The sequence below is a fragment of the Cyphomyrmex costatus genome, unplaced genomic scaffold (assembly GCF_001594065.2).
Source record: "Cyphomyrmex costatus isolate MS0001 unplaced genomic scaffold, Ccosl1.0 scaffold78, whole genome shotgun sequence".
Classification (NCBI taxonomy): domain Eukaryota; kingdom Metazoa; phylum Arthropoda; class Insecta; order Hymenoptera; family Formicidae; genus Cyphomyrmex; species Cyphomyrmex costatus.
Window position 1 is genome coordinate 87,705 of NW_017280355.1, and position 26,410 is coordinate 114,114.

At 31.5% G+C, this 26,410-nt stretch overlaps 1 protein-coding gene across 1 annotated transcript in view; it reads left to right on the forward strand.

The window, feature by feature from the left end:
* The first annotated feature begins 3,479 nt into the window (after positions 1 to 3,479).
* The window catches only part of Ipo9 (Importin 9), a 58,210-nt gene continuing 35,279 nt past the window's right edge, over positions 3,480 to 26,410 (forward strand). Inside the window, exons 1-4 of the mRNA XM_018549099.1 lie at positions 3,480 to 4,115; positions 4,835 to 5,068; positions 5,496 to 5,862; positions 5,947 to 6,194. Of these exons, the coding sequence (XP_018404601.1) occupies positions 3,780 to 4,115; positions 4,835 to 5,068; positions 5,496 to 5,862; positions 5,947 to 6,194 (1,185 nt within the window). The 5' untranslated portion in view covers positions 3,480 to 3,779. The remainder of the gene's footprint in view (positions 4,116 to 4,834; positions 5,069 to 5,495; positions 5,863 to 5,946; positions 6,195 to 26,410) is intronic.

Consider the following 26,410-nt stretch of genomic DNA (forward strand, 5'->3'; position numbering starts at 1 on the left):
TACATAATTCCATTATTGATATACATTTTAGAATAAAATACACAATAATTATTACAACAATAGTTAACGTATGTATCTCTTTGTCTTTATGCACTCTGCTTTTATTAAGTTCATACGCAAATTCGCAAAATTGTTCCTCTCTCACGATCCGTTCAACTCAATCCGATTACCTCCTTGAGGGTGCCGTCCCATTAAGCACGGATCGGAATGACGGATCGGGTATCTCACTAGAATTGAGCATTCCGTTCCAGTTCCGTTTCGTGACAGTTTTCTCTACCCGTCCCATTTAGCAAAAACGGAACAGAATGTTGCGTCGATCGTTGATCAATATGCTTGATTCATCGATATTTCGTTATTTTGAGCAGTTGAAGCAATAATATACATATAATTTGTGCAATTATCTTGCTGATAATATTGTTGTGAGTTCTCTAAAATATTGAATCGGAACGGTAAAATATATTTTGTAACTAGATTCCTTTCCGTTTTTGCTGAATGGGACGGGTAGAGAAAACTGTCACGGAACGGAACTGGAATGGAATGCTCAATTCTAGTGAGATACCCGATCCGTCATTCCGATCCGTGCTTAATGGGACGGCACCCTCAGACAGACACCAAAATCCGATTAAGCTAGGGAGTTTTTTTGAAATGCACCAACTGAGTACCACTGTTTGATCGGATTGGAAATCCAACTATTTGTCGTAAACACCCAATAAGCATCTTGATCTAGCTTTGACCGTGATAGGCTTTGCTTTGTGCTTCCTTCTTTCTTGTTATTGTTTAAGAAAATTAGAATCGGTTACAATTTTTTAGGTAAGTTATTTACTTTATTTGTATTTGAAAGTAAAATTGTTAAACATTATGAGATATTAAATTACATGTCAATGTTAGACTGTAAAATCAATGTTAATCTATTAATGTGACTGGTATTGTATAGCGAATTCCATCGAATTCTGTACTTAAAAAATAATGGATCGAGGCACTTCTTGCTGCTGGTCATAGCGAAGAACATATGTAACAAAAATAAAAGAACATAGTAAAATATGTAGCCTGCACTTTACAACAGATTGCATTCCAATTGATTCCATCGAACTTTACTAATAATAAAATAATGCAATATATGTCATATTCCATCTCTTTCTTTTTCCTATTTTACCATCGAAATGTGATTTCGTGTTTCAGATTTTTGCCATTTATCCCCCGGGGGCACGCGTGATGTTCATTATAGAGTCCCTATACTAAGAGTGCAAACCCATGTAGCGGAATAGCGTAACGCGGAACGAGAGCAGAACCAATAACGAGCATTCCGTGTTTCTAGAGAATCTCGTGATTGGTTCTACTCTCGTTCCGCGTTACGTTATTCCGCTGCATGGGTTTGCACCCTTAGGGCGGGTTCACACCTTGACGGAAAAGCAGAATGCGGAAAAGCAGTAGCCAATCAAGTAGTCAACTTTCTGTTAGTTTTGTACTATTTACTACCAACGCGAGTTCTGATCGGTTAACTGCTCTTCCGCTTTCCGCTTTTCCGTCAAGGTGTGAACTCGCCCTGACGTAATGCATTGGTCCCAGATAGCCAAATGAGGACAATGGGCGCATTCAGCAGAAAAGAGCGCTACGAGAGCGCTCGCTGTTATTGGTGTATTCTTCTAGATCATCCAATCAGAATTTTAAATCTGGAAGAAAACCCAGATAGCCAAATGAGGACAATATGTTGCCAATTTGCTGTCACTTATTTCGCATTGAATTTCACCAAACTAAAGCCAAGGTGTTTCCACAAACTGTCTGTTGTCCTGACGTTATGTAAAGTTTTCCTTAGAATTCAGCAATCTGTTGGCAAGTTGTCATCATGAATGCTCACTACGTTCAAGGTGTGCTGTCAGTTTGCTGTCGACGTGACGAGTTTATTATTTCTCAATATATACTCTTACAATTTCATAAACTCATGAAGTCTATTTGCCCTCCTGATGCTAACTCAGTTTCAATTAGATTTCAATGACAGCAAATTGTCCACAAGTTGAAAACAATACACGCAGTGCATCAATTTGTCCCATATGCTAAATCTTGCTTGGCTATCTGGGGTGTCGAGATGCCCAAATCTGCTCATTTCCTCCAGCCAATCACGTAATTGGTCACGTGACCAAGTTGGCGATTCTCTCTACTAGAGGTTCTCTAGTCTATGCTATTCAGCTTCTCTCGTATGAGCGCTCTGTCTATCTTATAAGTCTATGGTCGTATTGATCTAAAATATAAACGGTTACATCTTAGCGTAATAAGAAATTTTGGATAATTGAATCAACAGCAATGTAACACGAGACAATAAGATAGAGTCGCTATAAAATTTGCAATTTTTTATTCATTTCTCACGTCATCGTGAATGTAGTGACGCGTGTATCACAAAACAATAGTTACTTTCCATTTACATCGATTCTCAAATAATTCTCACTTGTGACGTTAACTCACAATTGAATGTGCGTTTCTTTTGCATTCTGACAAATGAGATTTAACTGAGGTTTTTACCTAGAAGCTGCACAAAATCGAGATTTTGTGCTTACTGAGCCTTGTAGACTTACTTTAAAATTAAGGTTATAAACCTGTGTTATTTGCTAATTTTACCAAAGTAAGCAAGTAGTGACGTCATTAGTTGCTTTCCATTTATACACAAATGAAACTGAGTCTGAAGTGAACTGAGTATAAAATACTCAGATTAATAATGTTACTACTTGCTTTGGTAAAATTAACAAATAACACAGGTTCATAACCTCATTTTTAAAGTGAGTCTACGAAACTCAGACCCGTATTTAGTCATTTCTCCAATTTTATCTCAAGAGCGTATCAGACGAGATACAATGGAATCGATGTCGAAAATATCGATTAAACTTATGTTTTTCACCTGTTGAAAGTAACCTTTCCGAATTCAAGTCACTGACACATCAATATGACACATACATATAAAAATGGAACAAGCTAATATATTTACATAAAAAAGAAGAATTTCACTATAACTTTTCACTACTTTTTTGAAGGTTATTAATACGTATTATTAATACATATTACAAAATTTTGTTTAAAAACTTGACTATTGAATCGTGAAAAAGAGTATTTTAATTATATCTCGAGACAAATTTCATTTGAGTTCCTCATTTGAGTTATGATTAAAAATATGAAGTAAATCAACTCTGAAGATTCGTCTTTGAACTGTTCCACTACTCAAAATTAGTTTCAGTTGAGTTTCTTAGCAGAAACACGACTATAAATATAAGCCTCAGTAAAGCACATGGTCTCGATCTTGTGCAGTTTATAGGTAAAAACTCAGTTAAATCTCATTTCTCAGAATGCAAAAAGAACACGCATTCAAGAGAATGCGAATACAAGTGAGAATTATTTTAGAATCGGTGTAAATGGAAAGCAACTATTAATTTGAATACTTCACACTAAACTCACTTCAGACTCAGTTTCACTTGTGTATAAATGGAAAGCAACTAATATTGAGTAACATAACGTCCATTTTATCTTCATCTTTAATTTGACTCATTCTGTTTTTCGCTTGTTTATACAGATAATGTAATTTTTCTCGTATCATATATGGATGTTTTGAAATATCGGATGTTGTCATGTGAAAAGCAGGCATGGAAGCAACACAATTGATAGCAGAATAGTGGTTACTCTGTATTTTAAATAAATTTTTCAAAAATAAGTAAAGTACGGACAATTGAACATCTCATTTCCAAGGGTGTTGCTTGTCTTGCAGATGCTAGTTTGTAAGCCAGTATTTGTTTTGCACAATGACTGCTAGCGATATACAAGGTTCATTGAAAGAAGCTCTATATGAAACGTTAACTGGGATTTTGTCACCACATCATGAAACTCGCAAGGCAGCAGAGCAAAAGATTCAAGCTTTGGAGGTGACTGAGGAGTTCGGTATACATTTGACAGAATTTGTGATTGATCCCAACAGTCATTTGCCCATCAGGCAGTTAGCTTCTATCTTGTTGAAACAGTATGTTGAGACACACTGGTGCTTGTTGGCTGAGAAATTCCGTCCACCAGAGCTTGATAATGCTGTCAAAGAAAGGATTAAAGAGTTACTTCCCTTAGGACTTCGAGAATCTATTAGTAAGGTAATTTGTTCTAAGAATTATTTTAACTAGAAATAATGTTTTATATAGGGTGTCAGTTAAAATATTATAAATTTATTTATCAAAAATAGAGCATTTAAAAAATTATTTTGTACAAAAGTATATAACGTTTGTTTGATAGACTACACTAATGTGCACTGATTGCAAATTTTTTTAATGCCACACATTCGGCTTATGCATGTTATATAAGTGCATCCACATTGTCGTATTCAGCAAATAAAAACTAACCCTGTGTAATGCTGAATTTATATTAACTCAGATCAATTGAATGAACTAAGAGTTCAAGAAATATTGCACTGATGTTTCTGATAATACAGTTTGGCATAGCACCAAAATAATTCTGTACTTGCACTATGCCAGGACATTATCAGAGCAGAATCAGTACATATGTGCCGAATTTGTCATTGATATAGAGGACCTAAGATATGGTGCCATTGGTTTGATCTTGGGAAGCTGTTTTAAAATGTCTGAATATATTCATATATATATATAGTCAATATTTTTGCTCGATATTGACATGTCTACTCCAAACCATATAACTTTTGTATGAAACATTTTTCTTTAAGATGCTTTGTTTCCGAGATATAAACTTGTGACACTTTTTTTAACTCTGTACAATCCTGTTTGTATTTTTACATAGTGGTAGAATATTTTATTTTACGTTTGACTTGTGCAAAATGTCAGATAGGACTTTGTCTTAGGTACGAACTGCAGTAGCTTATGCAATATCTGGTATAGCATATTGGGATTGGCCTGAAAATTGGCCTGGATTGTTTGATGTACTTGTTAGCTGTTTGAGAGAAGAGAGCGAATATGCTGTTCATGGAGCGATGAGAGTATTAACAGAATTTAGTCGGGATTTGACAGACGCTCAGTTGCCTAATGTAGGACCTGTTATTCTTCAAGAGATGTACAGGATATTTCAAAGTGAAAATGTAATTTTAATAGAAGATTGAGATGTTTTTTCTACATAGGGACAGATTTCCGAAATACATTTTGTCCAAAATTTATAATTTTCATAAATCGAGAAAGAAAGACATAAGGAAACTATGCGCTCTACAGACAATAATCTGCTAATCAGTAATGTAAAGTATTAAAATTGCTAAACTATTTCTAATAATATTTAATAACAAATGCATTTTGTTTGTCTCTAGTTAAAGGATATCATGCACTTCAAATGTCTAGACTTTTTTCAATATATAAATTGAGTAGTTTAAAATACTGAGTCTTTCAACACTGAACACTATGCCATTTCTAATTCAAAAAATAAAATTTTGGACAAAATGCATTTTGGAAATTTGATCATATTTTTTTAAAATACACTTTTTTACCGTATTTCTAATTTCGCATTTCTTGCAGCAGTATTCGATTAGAACACGTGGACATGCAATTGAAATCTTCATAACGATTACAACTTTGGTTGCTCACACGGGAGCATATGAGAAGGAATTTATAGAGCAGTATCTGCAACCTATCATTCCTATGTTCTGTGAAAAGTTTGTTGAGTGCCTCAGAGTGCCTAATGGTCAAACTAGTGATTGTGGGTTCAAAACAGATATTATTAAAGCTATAAACTGTCTTGTTATGAAATTACCTAAATATGTATCGGAGCTTTTACCTCAAATGCTGCCACCCATATGGGAAACTTTATGTCAAAGTGCAAAGACTTATCAAGAAATAACAGTTAATGCTGATAAAAATATCAATGATAAAGAAGTCGATTCTGATGGTATATATATTATTGTGATAAATTTATATTCTTGTAATTAATAATTAATTTTTCCTTATAAGTATATGTGTGTATATTTTCTAGGCGAAGTGCTTAATTCCAACAGTTTGATTATTGCAATTTTTGAGTTCGTTCAAACTATTGTGGATCGTAAGAGGTTCATGAATCTGTTGGATAATATGCTACCAGAAATCATGTATTATCTAATAGTATTTATGCAAATAACGGTCGATCAGATTCAACAATGGACAACTAATCCGAATCAATTTGTCGAGGAGGACGAGTGTACCTTTGATTATAATGTTCGAATCTCGGCTCAAGAATTTTTAACAGTGAGTACACTCGATATACTGTCATAGATCTGGAAACCAGGAAAAATCATAGAAATGTAAATTGGATTTTTGTAAACCTGGCACCCGACTTTAAAAAAATTAAAATTTTTTTACACAAAATAAGTATTTTATTTATAGTTGTTCGTAGTAACAATAATTTCGTTTGTAATTACTTATGTTAAAAAATATAAAGGTTTAAAAAAATGACTGTCACCCGACATTAACAAAAAACAAAAATTATTAATATATTTCGATTCAAAATCGTTTGTAGTTGTTTGTAATGATTTTCCTTTCGTTTGTAGTTGCACGTTCAAAAGTTATGATAAATTAATAATAAACAAAAAACGTAACTTTGTCAATTTTCAAGATATTCGAAATCTGTTTGCGATATATCCTTTAGTATCATTTGTAGTTATTTGTAGTGATTTTGCTCTCGTTTGAAGTTGCACCGTTCGCGAGATATAATTATTTAAACAAATGCACTACAAGTAAATATTGTTAATTTTCAAGATATCTTAAATCCGTTTACAGGGCTCAATTCAGAATCGTTTATAGTTGTTTGTAATGAGTTTCCTTTCGTTTATAGTTGAGCCGTTCAAAAGTTATGAAAAATTAGCAATAAACAAATAATGTAACTTTGCCAATTTTCAAGATATTTGCGGCATATCCTTTAGAATCGTTTACAGTTGTTAGTAGTGATTTTACTTCCGTTTGTAGTTGCACCGTTCGCGAGATATAATTATTTAAACAATTGTAAAAAGTGAATTTTTTTAATTTTAAAGATATCTCAAATCTGTTATTTTCAAGATATCTTAAATTTCTGATTTTTCATAATTTTTGAACGGCTCAACTACAAACGAAAGGAAAATCATTAAAAAAAACTACGATTCTGAATCAAAATATATTAATAATTTTTTTTTTGTTAATGTGTCGGGTGACAGTCATTTTTTTAAACCTTTATATTTTTTTAAAATTAAATACAGTATAAAGGCTATGAGCCAGAAACGTATAATATCCACTTAACAACAAAGAATGTAATAAATAACTACATATTATTAGAGAATATTATTATAGAGAATTTTATTTGAAGAATTTGATAAACAAACAAAACGACGTTTCGACCTCGCTTAGGTCATCTTCAAAGTTAAAAAATATATATTATATTTATATATATATAAATTTATTTAAAACAATACGCAAATCTTATAAATGATAATGTTATATGTTGCACAAATTCTGGTTGCATCATGAGATGTTAATGATGTTGATTATTAGCATTGCAAGTTGCTCAATCTAATTCAACAAGAGAGAAATGCTCAATTTGATAGTGTAGAAACATTATCAAAGGCTAAGATAATATTATAAAATTAATTAAAATTAAATTGTATGATATATATCAATAAATTGTTGGAGACTGCAATATTAAATATATCAAATACCTTCGTATAATGTAACACAGCAACGTTAAAGAAGTTTTGGCCAATAATTTCGTTATATTCTAGACAATGCGTCAAGATATAAGAGAAGGATGTTATGCCATCAATATTTAAATATGTATATATATTCTGGTAAAATTAGTTCTTATATATTTTCTTATAAATTTAAATTTTTTAATATAAGTAATTACAAACGAAATTATTATTACTACAAAAAACAACTATAAACGAAATATTATCATTTTGTTTAAAAAATTTTAATTTTTTAAAGTCGGGTGCCAGGGGGTTCACGAAGGTGTAAATTGTTGGTCAGGGAAAATTTGGAAAAGTTATAGAAAAATATAAAAAAAAACCAGGAATTTTATAAACTGCTCACAATTCTCTTAAGGGTGCATATATACCTACACCTACATGCATTGAAATGAAGACTATTCTATAATTTTACGAATTTTTTTGTGGAAAAATGAATAGAGATAGAAAAGTCGGGTTTGTTCCATTGTAAAGATGATACTTTTAGCTATTTACCATTAAAATTTTATTTAAAAAATAATACAAAATAGAGTTGTTATTAAAATTTTCGTACGTCATGTTATTCAAAACAAGGTTTACTGTGACTATTGCTGCTCGCACAGGACTTGATAGATTTCGTACTTGACATACCTGTTTTTCAAAATATTGTGTTTGAATAAAATAGCAGCTGGTCAAAATTGATATAATGATTTTTCACAAAAAATTTTGCTCGCTTTTAACGACGAAAAAAATTTAAACATTGTAGGAAAAAATTTTACATCAAGAACTAATTTTAAGTATGTAGAAAAAAGTATGTAAAATTTTAAATCGATTGATTAAGCCGTTTTCAAGATACAGTGGTAACGCGTTTCGAAAACTATGTTTTGAGAAAAACGCGTTTAAAGTTTTATATTTAGTTTAAACTACAAAAACATAAGTTTTTTTTATACTTACGTTGAATTATCTACTCTAGAGCCATAAAGTAAACCTACTGAAGTGGGTGCTTCTAAAAGATCGCTTTGATGTTGACGACGTATCCTTCCTTTTGTTAGCTCTATAAAGCTGGCACGACTAAAGGAGCAGAATCAAATCGGACCTATTGAAATTTTTAGTACTCATTTTGTACTAATTTGTACCATCAAAAATAATTTTGTACTCTGTGCGTTTAAAAAAAAAAAAACGTAGCGCTGCAACCCATTAACGCCTGAATAACATAAAATTTTACGTTGACTTTGACCTCACAAATTTTAATGAAATTACTATCAGTTTTATTCGGAACCAGTTTTTTTATATGTTTTCAGGTGTTCTCTACAAGATACAACCATAAAAAAAATCAAAAAATATCAATTTGTATTGTTTTTTGACTAATTTTCATTAAAAAGCGCGTATTTCACACGTATTTTTTCTACAAAAAGGCCGATTTTAGGTACACATATGGATTCTTCTTACTAAAAATGGCTCTAAAAGTGTTATTAGTGTTTGTACTTGGAAAATATGAAGGCAGTTTTTTTTGTAAAAATGGCAGACCTTGGAAGATAAAAAAATTACAATTTATCTTTTTTGCACACAGTATCAGAGTTGATTAGTTTATTTTACTCTTATAATATACATTATGGGGGTTTTGAGGGCGCTGATTACGATTTTGATGTCAGAATACAAAAATTCAAAATGGCGGTCAAAATATTGAAAGAATTCAATTTTTAGGACAAAACTCTTAATAGGGGGTTTTTGATGGCGCTGATTACGATTCTGATGTCGGAATTCCAACATTTAAAATGGCTGTCGACATTTTGAAAAAATTCAATTTTCAGAACGAAATTTCGCGGTGAGAATCGGGCAACATTTATAATGGCAAAAGACGATACAAAGTATCTAATAATCGATTGAATAGATAAAAAAAGTTACACTCAAAAAATAAGATTTTTGCTGAATTTGATGAAACTTCCCCTTTGTTACAATTTATCCACAATGTGCAATTTGAATTGGATTCAAAACTTTGAAATTGTAAAATCATCAACAGCCAATTCATAATGAGAGACTAGAAAAACCCTTTATTGCCAATTTTCTGCTGAAAAATATCAGTTTCCCCACATTCGTAACTGCTATATAAGATCCGCTATTTTGAATTTTGGAATTCCGACATCAGAATCGTAATCAGCGCCATCAAAAACCCCCTATTAACTGTTTTGTCCTAAAAATTGAATTCTTTCGATATTTTGACTGCCATATTGGATCCGCCATTTTGAATTTGTGAATTCTGACATCAAAATCGTAATCAGCGCCCTCAAAACCCCCATAATGTATATTATAAGAGTAAAATAAACTAATCAACTCTGATACCGTGTGCAAAAAAGATAAATTGTAATTTTTTTTACCTTCCAAGGTCTGCCATTTTTGCAAAAAAAAAATTAAAAAAAACTGCCTTCATATTTTCCAAGTACAAACACTAACACTTTTAGAGCCATTTTTAGTAAGAAGAATCCATATGTGTGCCTAAAATCGGCCTTTTTGTAAAAAAAAAAAACGTGTGAAATACGCGCTTTTTAATGAAAATTAGTCAAACAATACAAATTGATATTTTTTGCTTTTTTTATGGTTGTATCTTGTAGAGAACACCTGAAAACATATAAAAAAACTGGTTCCGAATAAAACTGATAGTGATTTCATTAAAATTTGTGAGGTCAAAGTCAACGTAAAGTTTTATGTTATTCAGGCGTTAATGGGTTATTAAGCAGGACCAATCTAAAAGAAAAACGAAATAAATATGATCGAATTTTTACTAATTTGTACTACACCAAAAAAAAATTCTATACCATTTCCAAGAAAACAGTGCCGCTGCTAGTTTAATATTTAAGCTAGCAGGATCATAAAAAAGAACACAAAGGCAAAAATGAACAAATCTGAATTTGTACTAATTTGTACCATTGAAAATAAGTTGGTATTTTACACAAAACTTATGTAACTCTGCTGCACTCGACTTCAAGAAAAAATATTTTTAATGAGCATTAAATTAAGTTAAGCATTTTTGTAAGTCAAATGTCGGGTTTCACAACCTAATGGTGACTAGGAGATTAAAAATAATTATACAGTTTACATATCTGACAAATTATATTATAAATAACAAAGTAAATAAGTGGCTCTTAAGATAAAAATAGATATTAATAAAAAGGGCAATGAGCTAAGGTAAATTACAAATACAAAAACAATAATACATATAAAACATTTAAAATTAAAAATTAAGATAATAAAGGTTAACCGGACATTTCGACTCAGTTCAAGTCATCTTCAAGCAGAAAGATAAAAAGATAATACTTACAATTAGCTTACCAAATTATTTTCTTAAAAATATATGTACATTATGTAGAGAACCTGTAGTGAGATGTATCCTAGTTTATTTAGTACTGGCCAAATTTCATTAAGCATTGTCGTCAAAAAATATGTAAAGAAATATGAAAACTAAAAAAAAATTTTTTTTTAATTTCGTATTAAAATGTGACATCATGTAAAAGTCGAAGTAAAATAAAATTAATCGATATAAGTAATAAAGTTATATAAGTGTATAGAATTAAAAACTAAAAAGTAAGAAATAAAATGGAAAATTACCTATAAACAAATATAATACAAACAACAGTACTCTATCATAACGTGGTTGAGGAAGTAATGAGATAGGACGGGGTATTTAATGTAGAATAAAGTAAGAAGGAGGACATGGAAAGGGAGAGAGATTATGGGGGAGATTATTACATCCATAGTAGTATCCCTGAGATAACCAACCAGGTAAAAAACAGTTTCGACCTTATTAATAAATTAAATGGTATGATTATTGATTCCGACTATATTCTCTGTATCTTTATTCACTAATGTGTGCCTATTGACTTGGTGGAAGACAGCATACAAAAAAGATGGAATCATATGTCTCACAATACCAAATTAACGTTAGATGAATTTCTTATTGCATTAAGATTGGTTCTTGATTCTACTTTCTTTACATTTAATAAGAAAATTTATAAACAGATTTTTGGCATACTTATGGGGTCGCCTTTATCCCCTATAGTTGCCGAAATTGTTATGCAAGACTTTGGAGTCTCAAACCATTGAAAGCTTTTCTTTAAAACTAACTTTTTATTTCCGATACGTAGATGACATTTTGATTGCGACACGTTTTGACACTTTAAATGATATTTTAAATACTTTTAATTCATTATATAGCATAAGTTGTAGTTTACTATGGAAGTTGGAGAATTTAACAAGATCAATTTTCTTGATACTACTATTATTACATATTGACGATCAATAACTCATTTTAAAATTATCATAAACCAACGTTTTCTGGTTGTTTTCTCAATTTTTACTCTCACCATTCTATATATCACAAGAGAGGTATGGTTATTGGAACATTTGATAGAATTATTTCCTTGTCTCATCCGAGATTTCAGCAGGCTAATCTGTGTTGTGTGTGTGATTAATATGATAAATATTTTTTTAAATAATTGCTATCTCTTTAGTTTTATCTTCTCCTCGACCATACATAATAGATTGAACTTTTATTTTCACAATAGCAATAAAGATTTAGTCAATAAGAAAGATAATAGCAATAATTACTTTACGTACCATATGTTAGATTAATTTCAGAAAGTTTGAAGCTCTCAAGTTTAATTGTAAAATTGCTTACACAAACCCGAACATACTAAAAAGATACATAAAAGGAGGTAAAGATGAACTTGATTTATTATCACATCAAGATATGGTCTACAAAATACAGTGTGAGGATTGTAATGCTAGTTATGTTGGTCAAACTAAGAGGAAATTGGGGACTAGAATACATGAACATATGTCTGATATTAATAAAAGAACTGGCCCCCTCTCTGTTATTACTGACCACCGTATCAGTCATAATCACAATTTTGATTGGAGTAATGTTGCGATTTTGAATAGCGAACCTTCTTACAACAAGCGTTTAATATCTGAAATGGTACATTGAAAAATAGAAGTGTGATCTTAACAGACAAAAAGATACAGAAGCCTTACATGACTCCTACCTTTCTTTCTTACAATTTTTCTTCTTTCCCCATAATCTCTCTTCCTTTCCATGTCCTTACTTTATATATACAATACATTAAATATCCCCTCCTATCTCATTGCTTCTTCAACCATGTGTGGTAGAGTGCTGTTTGTATTATATTTGTTTACAGGTAATTTTTCATTTTATTTCTTACTTTTTAGTTTTTAATTCTATACAATTATATAACTTTATTACTTATACCAATTAATTTTATTTGACTTTTACATGGTGCCATATTTTAATATTGAATTAAAAAAAAATTTTTTTTTAGTTTTCATATTTCTTTACATATTTTTTGACGACAATTAATGAATTAATGAAATTTGGCCAATACTATTATAAATAAACTATTATAGGATACATCTCACTACAGGTTCTCTACATAATGTATATATATTTAAGGAAATAATTTGGTAAGCTAAGTATTATCTTTTTGTCTTTCCGCTTGAAGATGACTCGAACTGAGTCGAAACGTCCGGTTAATCTTTATTATTTTAATTTTTAATTTTTAACTGTTTTATATGTATTGTTGTTTTTGTATTTGTAATTTACCTTGGCCCTTTTTATTAATATTTATATTATAAATGTTATAAAATAAAATAATTACAAGTCATATAAAATACGACAAAGAAAAACATAAACGTTCATTCTTTTTTATAATATATTAATAACACTAGAGTTACTTCTACATTTTCTTTAATAACTTTTCTTTTTTCTCCAAATTATTTTACCCATGTACCTGTTCTCCAACAAATAGCTGTGTAATGTCCCATTGATTGTACGCTTCTTGTCACTATAGGATTTTTATACCTAACAATCTCGCGATTTATTTATATATATTTTTATTGAATGGATTTTTGCAGGATTTTTTAATGTGGTTCGAGACTTAATTGTCGTTGTAAATAATTCAAAAATAATAAGATCTGCAATATAAAGGAATGCATTTATTATTTATGAAATAATAATATTATATATCGCATTTTCTCCTTTAATAAAAGAAAATCATAACTTACAAAATAATTTCATAAATAATAAATGCATTCTTTTATTTTGCAGATCTTATTATTCAATAAAAATATACACAAAGGACCCCGCACAAAACTTATGGAAAATGGTTTTCGGTCAAATTGGCTAAAATTTTAATATGTTATAGTTTTCGCCATGCTGATAAAAAGTTATCATTGCACCAAGTCCCAAAAGTCAATATTTCCCAAGATATAAATGGTCAAAGTAGTGAAATATGGTCATCCGCAGTAGTAAGATGTATGTTATAAGTATAAGTGATATATTGATATTTATTCGCGAAATAAATAAAAATCATTTCGCGTGTCGTCAGAGTTTAGAGGCTTGCGGTGGTGTGCGCGGCGCGAGGCGTTTCCCACTCCCCGCGCGCCAAGCTAACGATAGCGGATATTCGCTAGTAGGCCGGACGAACGCGTTTATTCGGTTATATTTAAGGTCTAATATCTCGTTAAATATTGCGTAAACTGCAAAATGGTATAAGACTTTTCGACTTAATTCGATCTACTCTACCTGCTCTAGATAGGTAATTTAATCGGTTAATGACACCCTGTGGTATCCCAGACTAACCGGAAAATATTACATGAACAGGTAGAGCGGACTGAACTGAGTCGAAAAGTCCTTTACCGTTTTGCAATTTTCGACTCAGTTCAGTTCGCTCTACCTGTTCATGTAATATTTTCCGGTTAGTCTGGGACACCCTGTACATATATACATGTAAAAATCGATTTTTATTTATTTCGTGAATAAATATCAATGTATCACTTATACTTATAACATACGTCTTACTCCTACGAATGACCATATTTCACTACTTTGACCCTTTATATCTTGGGAAATATTGACTTTTGGGACTTGGTGCAATGATAACTTTTTATCAGCATGGCGAAAACTATAACATAGTAAAATTTCAGCCAATTTGACCGAAAACCATTTTCCATAAGTTTTGTGCGGGGTCCTTACTCGGGATTGTTGGATATAAAAATCCTATAATGACAAGAAGCGTATAATCAATGGCCATTACACAACCATTTGTTGGAGAGCAGATACATGGGTAGAATATAATAATTTGGAGAAAAAAAGAAAAAATTATTAAAGAAAATGCAGAAGTAACTCCAGTGTTATTAATATATTATAAAGAAGAATAAATGTTCATGTTTTTCTTTGTCGTACTTTATATGATTCTTGTAATTATTTTATTTTATAACATTTATAATATAATTTGTATTAGATATGTAAACTGTATAATTATTTTTAATCTTCTAGCCATCATTAGGTCACTTATGTGAAATCTGACATTTGACTTACAAGAATGCTTTACTTAATTTAATGCTCATTAAAAATATTTTTTTCTTGAAGTCCAGTGTCACAGATTCATATAGGTTTTGTGTAAAATATTAACTTATTTTCAATGGTACATATAAATACAAATTCAGTTTTGTTCATTTTTGCCTTTATGTTTTTTTTTTTAGGGCTCAGGCAGACGAGCGATTTTGTAGCACCACAATCGCAAACGTCGACCCGTTCATACGGAGCTATGTGAACGCGACAATTCGTGATGCTTTTCTGTAGCGCCAGAAAATAGCTCCGTATGAACGGTCGACGTTTGCGATTGTGGCACTACAAAATCGCTCGTCTGCCTGAGCCCTTATGGTCCTGCTAGCTTAAATATTAAACTAGCAGTGCCACTGTTTTCTTGGAAATGACGCATAATATAGAATTTCTTTTGGTGATACAAATTAGTACAAATTCGATCCTATTTATTTTTTATAAATCTCTCGTATTTTTAATTGGTCCTGCCAGCTTAATATTAAACTGGCAGCGCCATGTTTTTTTTTTTTTTTTCAAAGTAGCACAGATTACAAAATTATTTTTGATGGTATAAATTAGTACAAAATGAGTACTAAAAATTTCAATAGGTCCGATTTGATTCTGCTCATTTGGTCCTATCAGCTTTATAGAGCTTCCTTTGTTGCTTGTATATGTCAGGTAAAGATGTTGCTTAGCGCGTGCATCTTTGCCTGACATATGCGATCCTCGTCTTCTGTAGCGACATACATATGTGCATTCGCGGATCTTGTTTGTTAACTGCAATGCAAATATGTCGCCCCCAAATAGCTTTCTTCATGTTTTATACTGAATTGCAATATCTACTATTGCTAATCCGTAATATACAGTCAATTTATCTATCATTTTTGTGGTAAGTTAATTTTTGCCACCAAGCTTTTTATGTTATTTGCACTTGCAGTTAAGTGAAGCCAGCTTTTTGTTTTTGTATGTGACTTTTTTTTTATTAATAATGGTGTCTTTATAATGCGCTGAATTGACAATTTCTGTATAAGTTTTTGAATTGCCATTTCCGATATAGTTTATATGTTTAACATCGTGAAGTTCCTCAGATCGCAAAAAAATTTTTTTTATAGCATCGACTTTCACTTTTTCCAGCCGATTCTTATTCCTTCATGATTCTCTGAGCAATTTGTTTCATATTCTGTTTTCCACTGTAAGTATTCAGTAGTGTCTTGCTTTCTATTCCAATATTCACGCAGTACAAACTTTGAATAATGATATCAAGTATTTTCCCTGTGCGATATTCAATTACAGAAGCAACTTCGATGTGAATCTGCATTTTTTCCAAGTACCGTCCTTGGAAACAGTCAGTTCTGCAGTTTCTTCACAAATTTTTGCTTCATTGGGTTTTTTTTTGTTTCTTTGACGGCTTTCCGTAAAAGTAATTTGCAGACGAATTTAGTAGCTACGTATATGTTTTTTACTATTATTAATAATAATTCACACGTTAAATAAGGCGAATAAGAGTCAAATTACAATATGAAATCTAATTTTGATAATTTATTCTAATATTATATATTGCGAAGAATATCACGTAATTTTTGGCGTTTCGTCCCGGCTTCCACTACTGGACTCATCAGTAAGGCAATGTAGTGGAAGCCTACCTTAGACGCCTGTTTAAGTTATTAGATCGAGAATCTATATATACAGATACACGCGTATCCAAGCACTTGCGAGAATCTTTGCGAATATCTATAGACCTTTGATGGCGAGTCGACGTAGTAATATTCTTCGCAATATATTTATTCAAAGTAATATATGTGTTAACCTCCCACCCCCCCCCTCCCAAATTGCGCGCCGAAAGGATTTCGGACTTGCAACGCAACTCTAATCATCTGAAATATCCCAGCGTTGCAAGTCCGAAATCCTTTCGGCGCGCAATTTGGGAGGGGGGGGGTGGGAGGGTAACACATATATTACTTTGAATAAATATATTGCGAAGAATATTACTACGTCGACTCGCCATCAGAGGTCTATAGATATTCGCAAAGATTCTCGCAAGTGCTTGGATACGCGTATATCTGTATATATAGATTCTCGATCTAATAACTTAAACAGGCGTCTAAGGTAGGCTTCCACTACATTGCCTTACTGATGAGTCCAGTAGTGGAAGCCGGGACGAAACGCCAAAAATTACGTGATATTCTTCGCAATATATAATATTAGAATAAATTATCAAAATTAGATTTCATATTGTAATTTGACTCTTATTCGCCTTATTTAACGTGTGAATTATTATTAAAAATAATAGAGTCCTTTAAACCTTCAATTCATTTTACTATTATGTCATATATGTGTTGTGCAACGAACAGTGGTAAGTCCATTAGTTCATAAAATTTTTGCGCACCTTTCAATCCGATGCCTAATAATCTCATTACAATATGAAACGTCTATTGATTGTGTATGAAGATTAGATGTAAGGACAAGATGGAATTGATATTAGCTCACTGTATCGTCCGGTGCGCCTATCCGGCATCCCATTTTTTACAAGGCGAAAAATACATAATATAGCGCGATCATATAATGAACGTTTAGCTACAGTTACGTAAAGCCTATAGGTCGTGTTAGAAACTGCCGAAATTAAACGACGTGTGCACTGTTCTTGCGTAATTTATAAAACAAAGAAACGAGCATATAAATGCATAATATTATGCAACCATTACCACCATCGGTTAGAGCATAGCGAAGACAGTTAGTTGACATCATTGAATTCACAATTAATCATTACGTTGCAAAAACAACAATAAATCACATATCCCGCGTTAATGCACTTATACATATACAACTGAGAATGCATCCACGAGTCACGTTGGATTGTGGGGAAATTAATGAAACCATTCTAGCCAGCATCAGCTCGCGCATTTTTTTCCAGAAAAGCCTTAAACAAACAAAGGAATTTCAAGGAACTAACAGGCATTCGACAGACCACACCAGAGTTGCTACAAGTCAGGGAAGTCAGTGAAGTCAGGGAAATGTCAGGGCATTTAAAAATGCGTCAGTGAAGTCAGGAAAAATCAGGGATTTAGCACATTTTTCTGGAAAAATAAAATAGCTGTAAAGAAATTTATTTATATCACGACGCCACAATTTATAAAATCATTCCGCTTCGTTCTTCAAGCCAACTCGGCTGATAATTTTTTCGCTTTATGATTTGCCGTGATCTTGCGGCGCTAATGCACCATTGTCTTGTGCGTGTATGTTTTATTTTGACTCGCAATTTATTTGAACGTGTTACTTGCTGTTAGACCTTTCGTATGTTAGGAAATTTGTTCTCATTTTTTTATTGTTATTTGCATTGTAAAGCAGGGTTGGGAAGTAACGCGTTACTTGTAACGACATTACTTTTTCGTTACTTTTTTTTAGTAACGCCGTTACCTTTTTTTATTAGTAACGAAAAAGTAACGACGTTATATTTTCTTTAGTAACGAGTAACGAAATTGACGTCGTTACTTGTATCGTTACTTCTTTGATTATACACTTTGATAGGTCACGGCCGTCATGGTCAATAAGGTTATAGTAAATTTCGGATCCTAGTGAAATAGCCCAATGGCATAACTTGTTTTGGAAAAATTCCTAGGGCCAGTTCACATCTAGTGACTTATTTACATTATTAGCGTTGGGATTTCCTGTGGCACTTGAGTGGGAAATTCCTACTGGGAATCTGAACGCACTCATAGACCTAGTTTACATCCAGCCGTCCAATCCCGATTCACTTCGAAGTGAAGTGAAATTGCTTGGGTGTAAACGGATTAGTTTCGACTGATTTCAATCCTCTTTTCTCAGCGGAGTAGAGTGAATCCGGTGTAAACATTCCATAAATCCACTTCACTTCGAAGTGAATCGGGATTGGACGGCTGGGTGTAAACTAGGTCATAGATATGCCTGTTTGACCGAAAAGTAACGAGACGCATTTCACTGAAATGCATGTCGAAAACATGGCGATTGTAGGACTGTGACTACTGAACTATGTAGTTTAGTGACTGTGACAGATTTCTTAACCTGAATAGTCGTCAACTTTAACACTTATGCCCATTTCCACCAATGCAGATTAATTTTAATCTAGGTTCAATTTGCTCTTCATCTTTTTCTAATTCTAAAAATCCGGTAACGGTAACGCGTTACATTTAAAAAGTAACTTTCCCAACTCTGTTGTAAAGATAGTGCATTGTGTATAGTGCTTAGCCATTGAGTTCTAAACATGTTTCTTCTATTTTGAAGGAAGGAAATCCAATCCATACCAAAGGTAAACTGATAATTGTTTGATGATAAGTTATGAGATGTGTTGCTGATTTGTTTACCCTGAGATTTTTTAAATTAAATGAAAACATCATTAGCCTGTTCGCATTAATAGCAGAATTTAAGAATCGATTTATTCTTGTCGTTTGATTTTCTTCTCGGTGTGATATTTCTTACTTTCTATTCATAGGTATTTTTACACCTAGTTATAATAATGAGTAAATTAAGAAAAACTGTTTTTCGTGATGAGTGGACACTGAAACAAATTTTTTGGGATTCAAAAAGGCAAAGTGGAGACAGAGACTTACTTTACTTTATGTGTAAAAACATTATACAACTGAGTAATATGGGAATAATGTCTCTAAAAAGTCACGTAAAGCCGGGAACCAGGCATAATAAGAAAATGTTGGAGGCAAGAAAATCTGCAAACTTTTAAAATCTGCATTTCTTTACAACAGCGAAGGTTGACCTGAAACAATTATCCTCTTCGTGTTCAAATTTTTTAAAATTGTATTGTGTACGTCATTTTGTTGATGTTTAAACTGTTGAGTTAGGCTTTAAGGGTTGGCAGAAGTAACGAAAATACTCATTTACACCTCATTTGCGATGCAGATACATATCTGCACTCCACTATACATATATATATGTATATTATATGTATTATATGTATATATTATACAGGGTGGCTGAGAATAACCGCCTAATATTTCATGCGTGGGTAGACCATGGTATAAAGACAAGGGTATGCTCGTGCGCACGTTTACGCCTACTGGCCAATCAGAATTGTCAACAAGCATACGTCATTGTTACTCGGTAAATTCGAACGTATTATTTTTCCACCTTTCGTTTTCCGAAAATGATTCGTGCATTCTTTTACTGCACAGCTCATTTTTTTTCTTCGCAATGAAGTCACAATCCTCACTATAGTATGTACGTATAAACACAACACACGGATGCTAGCCAGATGTAGGTTATCCATACAGCCTGTGTATAGCGGCCATATTTCACGAACACGATCCGCTTCGGAAATAGCCGAAACTGGCAGAATATGACGTATGCTTGTTGCCTGCGCAGTAGTCTACCACCGGACGAGCATACCCTTGTCTTTATACCATGGAACAGACTATACTGAGTCGAAAAGTCCTGTACCATTTTGCGATTGCAGTAATAGTGTTAACGAGATATTAATAAAAATATTTAAATTCGCCCGGCGCACTTGTATTTGACGATGGGCCGGGCGAATTCAAATATTTTTATAAATTAATATCTCGTTAACTATTATTGCAATCGCAAAATGGTACAGGACTTTTTGACTCAGTATAGTTTGTTCTACCCACGCATGAAATATTAGGCGGTTATTCTCAGCCACCCTGTATACATATACATATATGTATACATATATATACATATATATATATATACATATATGTAGGCGGTACTGTAACTTCTAATCTTCATAACTCGAGATTTACTTAATCGAAAGATACTTATAGGGTTTGGAAAGCTCTTAACATCGGCTATTAGATTCTAGAATAAAAATTAGGATGTTCCATTTAAAAAAAATCAATGTGACCTTGATCTGACCTTAGCAAAGCCACCCAAGGTCAAACTGATATAACCAATAAGTAGATCTTTTGGAACCCCACAATTTTAGTTTGAACACATTTTCGATTGAAACTCATCCTGCGGAGATAAAAAGGGTGTACGGGTGGTCTAAGACACCTGATATATATAGATAATATTATTGTCTTGTAGGAGAAATATTTTGACATGAAACTTTAATATATGTTTTACGAAGTTTCCGAAAAAACCAAATTTTGCATTTTCGCTTTTAAAAAAAAAATATATATATATAATAAATAAAATAATCTATTTCTTACTCATGATGCGGATATAACCATAGATATAACCATAGATATAACCGTGAAATATTTTGTTTTGTAGAAATAATATTTTGCTACGAAATTTCAGCTTCGTTTTTATAACAAAGAAACTACGAAGGCACGTACAGAGACATATTTTGCAATTTGATTCTTGAAATATTATAATGAATAAAATTATCTGCATCTACGTTAAATTGTTGGATCAACAAATAAACTCGCCAGTTTATCGGGCATCTGAAATCGCTGATTGGAAATCATCGAGATATACCCCGGTTACCTCTCTCACCGACGGAAGCTCCCGTCAGGAAGCCCACTCGGCCAAAGCTAATAAGGAGAAGTGGGTTACCCCACATATACATAATAATAATAACTGCTCAGTAGTATAAATATAATAGACGAATAGAACCGTTGAATTCAATCATTTAAAGACCTTCCAAATCCACCAATGAGAGAAAGAGACGTAGATGTCATGACGACACAGTCATAAGAGAGTATCATTCTCTATTGTAAAAGCAAAACATCCGAAAAAATCTTTTCTCTCTTATTTTTAAAATGATGGAGGCAGAAGGCTCTTCTGAACGTCGCAAGTAAACGAGGAGTAAAATTATAGTCGCATAAAAATTTTCGTGCCAATAAAAGGCACTGGTGACAGTGCTGCTCTCGGAAGAAGAAAAAGAGAAATAAACAAACACAAATCAGCTAAGGTTTCGCCCTGAGCGCCTCCGCGCTCGCGCTCCCACGAAATTTTCGTCGCGTCCACGCGACTCGCGTGGAAAGCAAAGAAACGCGCTCGGAACGTGACACACAATATATATAACACAAATTTTAAAACCGAGACCTTGAGTGCTATCTGTTTTAAAATCCATTTTTCCACTACAGTTTTTACAAGAAACACATGAAATAGCTGCAAATACTGTTATAAAATTTAAAATGCGGTACTGGGATGTATTTTCTTTGGCACATCACTCATTATTTCTAATTTTTTTGGCAGATGTACTATAATTTTTTTTGCTCAGCCTGATAATGATTTTTTGTATGATTTTTGGATTTCAATTTTCAAAAATTTTGCAAACGAAGAATTCTAGATCCTTTCTGATCTTGATGACCTATTTTTGTTGTTAACGTTTCGATCTTCTCATTTACTCGTCTAGACAAAACTTATCCAAACAATCGTTCGTATTTTGAAATGGAGCTTTCTGAGGTTTGCTCTTATTGGTAAATACAATGAATAGAGAAAGACCTTCGACTTGCATGAACTTGAACCGTCGTGTCACAGGCGTGCCTACCTATCGTGTCAACGCGCTCGAATTCATCTATAGTTTCGTGTAATTCCTCTATTTTTCGCCGGATTGATGTAAAACTTTACAGAAATATTCTTAAGACATATTTAAAAAATATGTAAAAATATTGATTTTTTTTCTTTACCTCTAGGTATATATGCCCCCTTAAATACTCTTATTTAAAGAGTATAACTTTAAATAATAATATATTCAATATATTATAATTAATATTATATATTCAATATTATATATATTAAATATATTCAAATTTATATTTAGAACGACCACACAAAAGATTGTATATTTTATAAATAATTTTTTACTATAAGAGGACTCTTTTGAAGTGCTCTTGCTAGAATCTCTAGCTCTTGCTAAAGTTCTAGGTATGCCAAAGTAGTGCAATTCTTTTATTTGAGTCGAAATACCGACAACTTTTCTATTAGCTATTTTGACCACCATTCTCGATCTAGATGTGGTTTCATACGCTTAGTATTATTTAATTAGTAATTTTTTAAATATAACATGGTTATTAGATAAAAAATAAATGATATTTGTACTACTTTAATATATTTAGAGCCATCTTGTTCCATCTTTCGGTAAAGTTTACTTGTTAGATAAATCTGGCAATCCGCGCACGTGATTGGGTAATCGTGCTATTTACCTAACAAGTAAACTTTACCAAAAGATGGAACAATCGGTCCCTAGAGTTTTAGCTTTTACATTTTTTGTTCGGAACGTCATTTTTCCATAAGAACTAAAAATTTATTAGCTATCGTCTCTTGCCGCGTGGCACAAATGTTTTCGCGTATTGTGTGCAGAAATTAATGTTAATTTTTGTTTTTCCACCGTTGCTTTTGGATTGTCAATTTATTTATGTAATTATTAGTAACATTAAAGCTATATTCTAAAATTCACTACAAGCGCTGAAAATCTACAGTTTACGTTATGTATACTACATTTTCAGCACTGGAAGTGAATTTTGGAACACAGCCCATATTTAACAATAAACTACTAATGGACTTTCGAAATTCAAACAATAACTTATAATACATAAGATCAAGTGAGTAAATAACTGTACAATAATCAGTGTGTTATAATTATAAAATGTAAATTATGCGTATCCAAGCAATTTTGTTATATATGTGACGCAATATCTGATTGAACATTTCGGCTAATTTAAATTTTAGTAAATAACAGGGATAAGTTAATGTTTCTTTAAACTAAATTAAATTAAACTTGATGGCTTATAATATTAATTTAATTAAGTTGAATAAACAAAAAATTAATTCAGTTAAAGTTATATTAAAATTAATTTTACTCAAATTAAATAAAAAATTAATTTTAAAAGACATTATTTTTGTCAAATCAGAAAATATCCTAGTTTTCAATAATCAACAATAATAAAAAAAAGACTAAGTAAGAGTCAAATTATAAATAAAATAAAAATACTGTAAACTTACTTAATACTAAAGCATACCATTAGATAATCAATTAATTTTAAGTATATCAAAATAACCATAATTAAATAAAAGCTACTTACAATTAATGCTTAAAAATAACATTAAAACAAACTAAAGGACTCTTTTTACAAACAAAATAATAAACATAAAAATGGCATTGTAAGAGTCAGATAAATAAGAGAGGTCTTCTAAACGATAAATTGAACCATATATTTTAAATTTTATCTGTTATAACCGTACTTAAGAACTAACTTAAAAAATAACATTAAAAAATTGATATTCGTTGCATTACATTACATTACAAAATTGATATCACTACTAGTTTCGACCAACAATTCTGGTCCTCTTCAGATGAAACATTAACGTGAAATATAAAATTATGGATAACATCAATACTTAAGTAAAACTTGTAAATAGTTATATAAATCTGAAAACAATTGAATAAACGTATATTAATTAAAAGACTGTAATACTGAATTCTAAAAATAATAAAATTAACAATGCGCAAACATACCAAGAGATTTACATATCTATATGTGAAAAGTCTTTTAATTAATATACGTTTATTCAATTGCAAAAATTAAGTAAAAAACATAAAAAGGCTATGAAGAGTCAACGCTGTTACCAGTGCGCAAAACATATACAATCTTAAAATCTAATACATAGATACAATGTCGAACGTTTCGATCCCTAGTTTCGGATCATCATCAGCGACAAATTACAAATAAAAAATTAAAAAATACTCAATGTTGTGAACAATGATGTTGACTTAATGTACGTGTTGACATCGCCAAGCATAGCGTTAATTTTTTCAATATAAAAATCTTTATCCAGAGCCACTGTCACGTTACCTTTATCTGCCTTGGTCATAATTAAATTACTATTATTTTTTAAAAAACGTCTTGTTCTTTTCTTTAACCAGTTAAGTACTATCATACAATGGCTTATTTACTCTAGAGTGCGAAAAGTTAAATAATTTATTGATAATTTGAACCCCCTTATTTCTGAAATTATTTTGGAATTGAATCGGTAATCTACAAATACTATTTTCCCAATTTTTAATGAATTCAAAAAATAATTTTCTTTTGTTATAAAGAGGAAGTGAAAAAGAATCATTCAATTGTAATAAACATTGTATCTGCTTGGGGATGTCAACAGAAGAGAGATTAATAAACCATCTATCCTTTAAATTAATTAGAGATAAAAATGGATGACCCTGATTAAATTCCGATGGATTATAATGCCAACCTCCCTACAGTTTAACAGTTTATTAAATGTAAAAATATATTTGTTGTGGTCATTACTATTGTTATTTTCATTGTTGATATTCCAAAAATATATAATTTCTTTAATTCTGTTTGTAAATAACAAATTTTTCTTGTGTTTTAACTTATTCATTTTGCCAATCATTTTATATTTATTATTTTTAAATTCTCTAAGTAGTTTCTTATTCTGTATTAGAAAAAATTTGTTACATAAACTGCATGGAAGATTACCACCAATTAATTTTGATGTATTATTATATATTTCGTAGCATACTCAATTATTCATATTCGTATACATACTTACACTTGAAGAAGTGATGGTCTTACCTCAAGTTGGTGGATGTATTCTATATTATTGCGGGACAACATCATTGTTCACAACATTGAGTATTTTTTAATTTTTTATTTGTAATTTGTCGCTGATGATGATCCGAAACTAGGGATCGAAACGTTCGACATTGTATCTATGTATTAGATTTTAAGATTGTATGTTTTGCGCACTGGTAACAGCGTTGACTCTTCATAGCCTTTTTATGTTTTTTACTTAATTTTTGCAATTGAATAAACGTATATTAATTAAAAGACTTTTCACATATAGATATGTAAATCTCTTGGTATGTTTGCGCATTGTTAATTTTATTATTTTTAGAATTCAGTATTACAGTCTTTTAATTAATATACGTTTATTCAATTGTTTTCAGATTTATATAACTATTTACAAGTTTTACTTAAGTATTGATGTTATCCATAATTTTATATTTCACGTTAATGTTTCATCTGAAGAGGACCAGAATTGTTGGTCGAAACTAGTAGTGATATCAATTTTGTAATGTAATGTAATGCAACGAATATCAATTTTTTAATGTTATTTTTTAAGTTAGTTCTTAAGTACGGTTATAACAGATAAAATTTAAAATATATGGTTCAATTTATCGTTTAGAAGACCTCTCTTATTTATCTGACTCTTACAATGCCATTTTTATGTTTATTATTTTACTTAAAAATAACTACTTAAAAATAAAAGGTACAAATAACCAGTAACCAGTTTCGACTTTATATTGAGTCATCTTCAGACTTCGGAGTACCTCATTCGCAGACAAAATTATTGTAGAAAAATATGACATTATTAAAAAAAATTAGTAATTTCAAATGTTACCAATATTTCTGTAACATTAATAGGTAAATATCTAGAAAAGGGGAGCCCCCCCCCCCCGC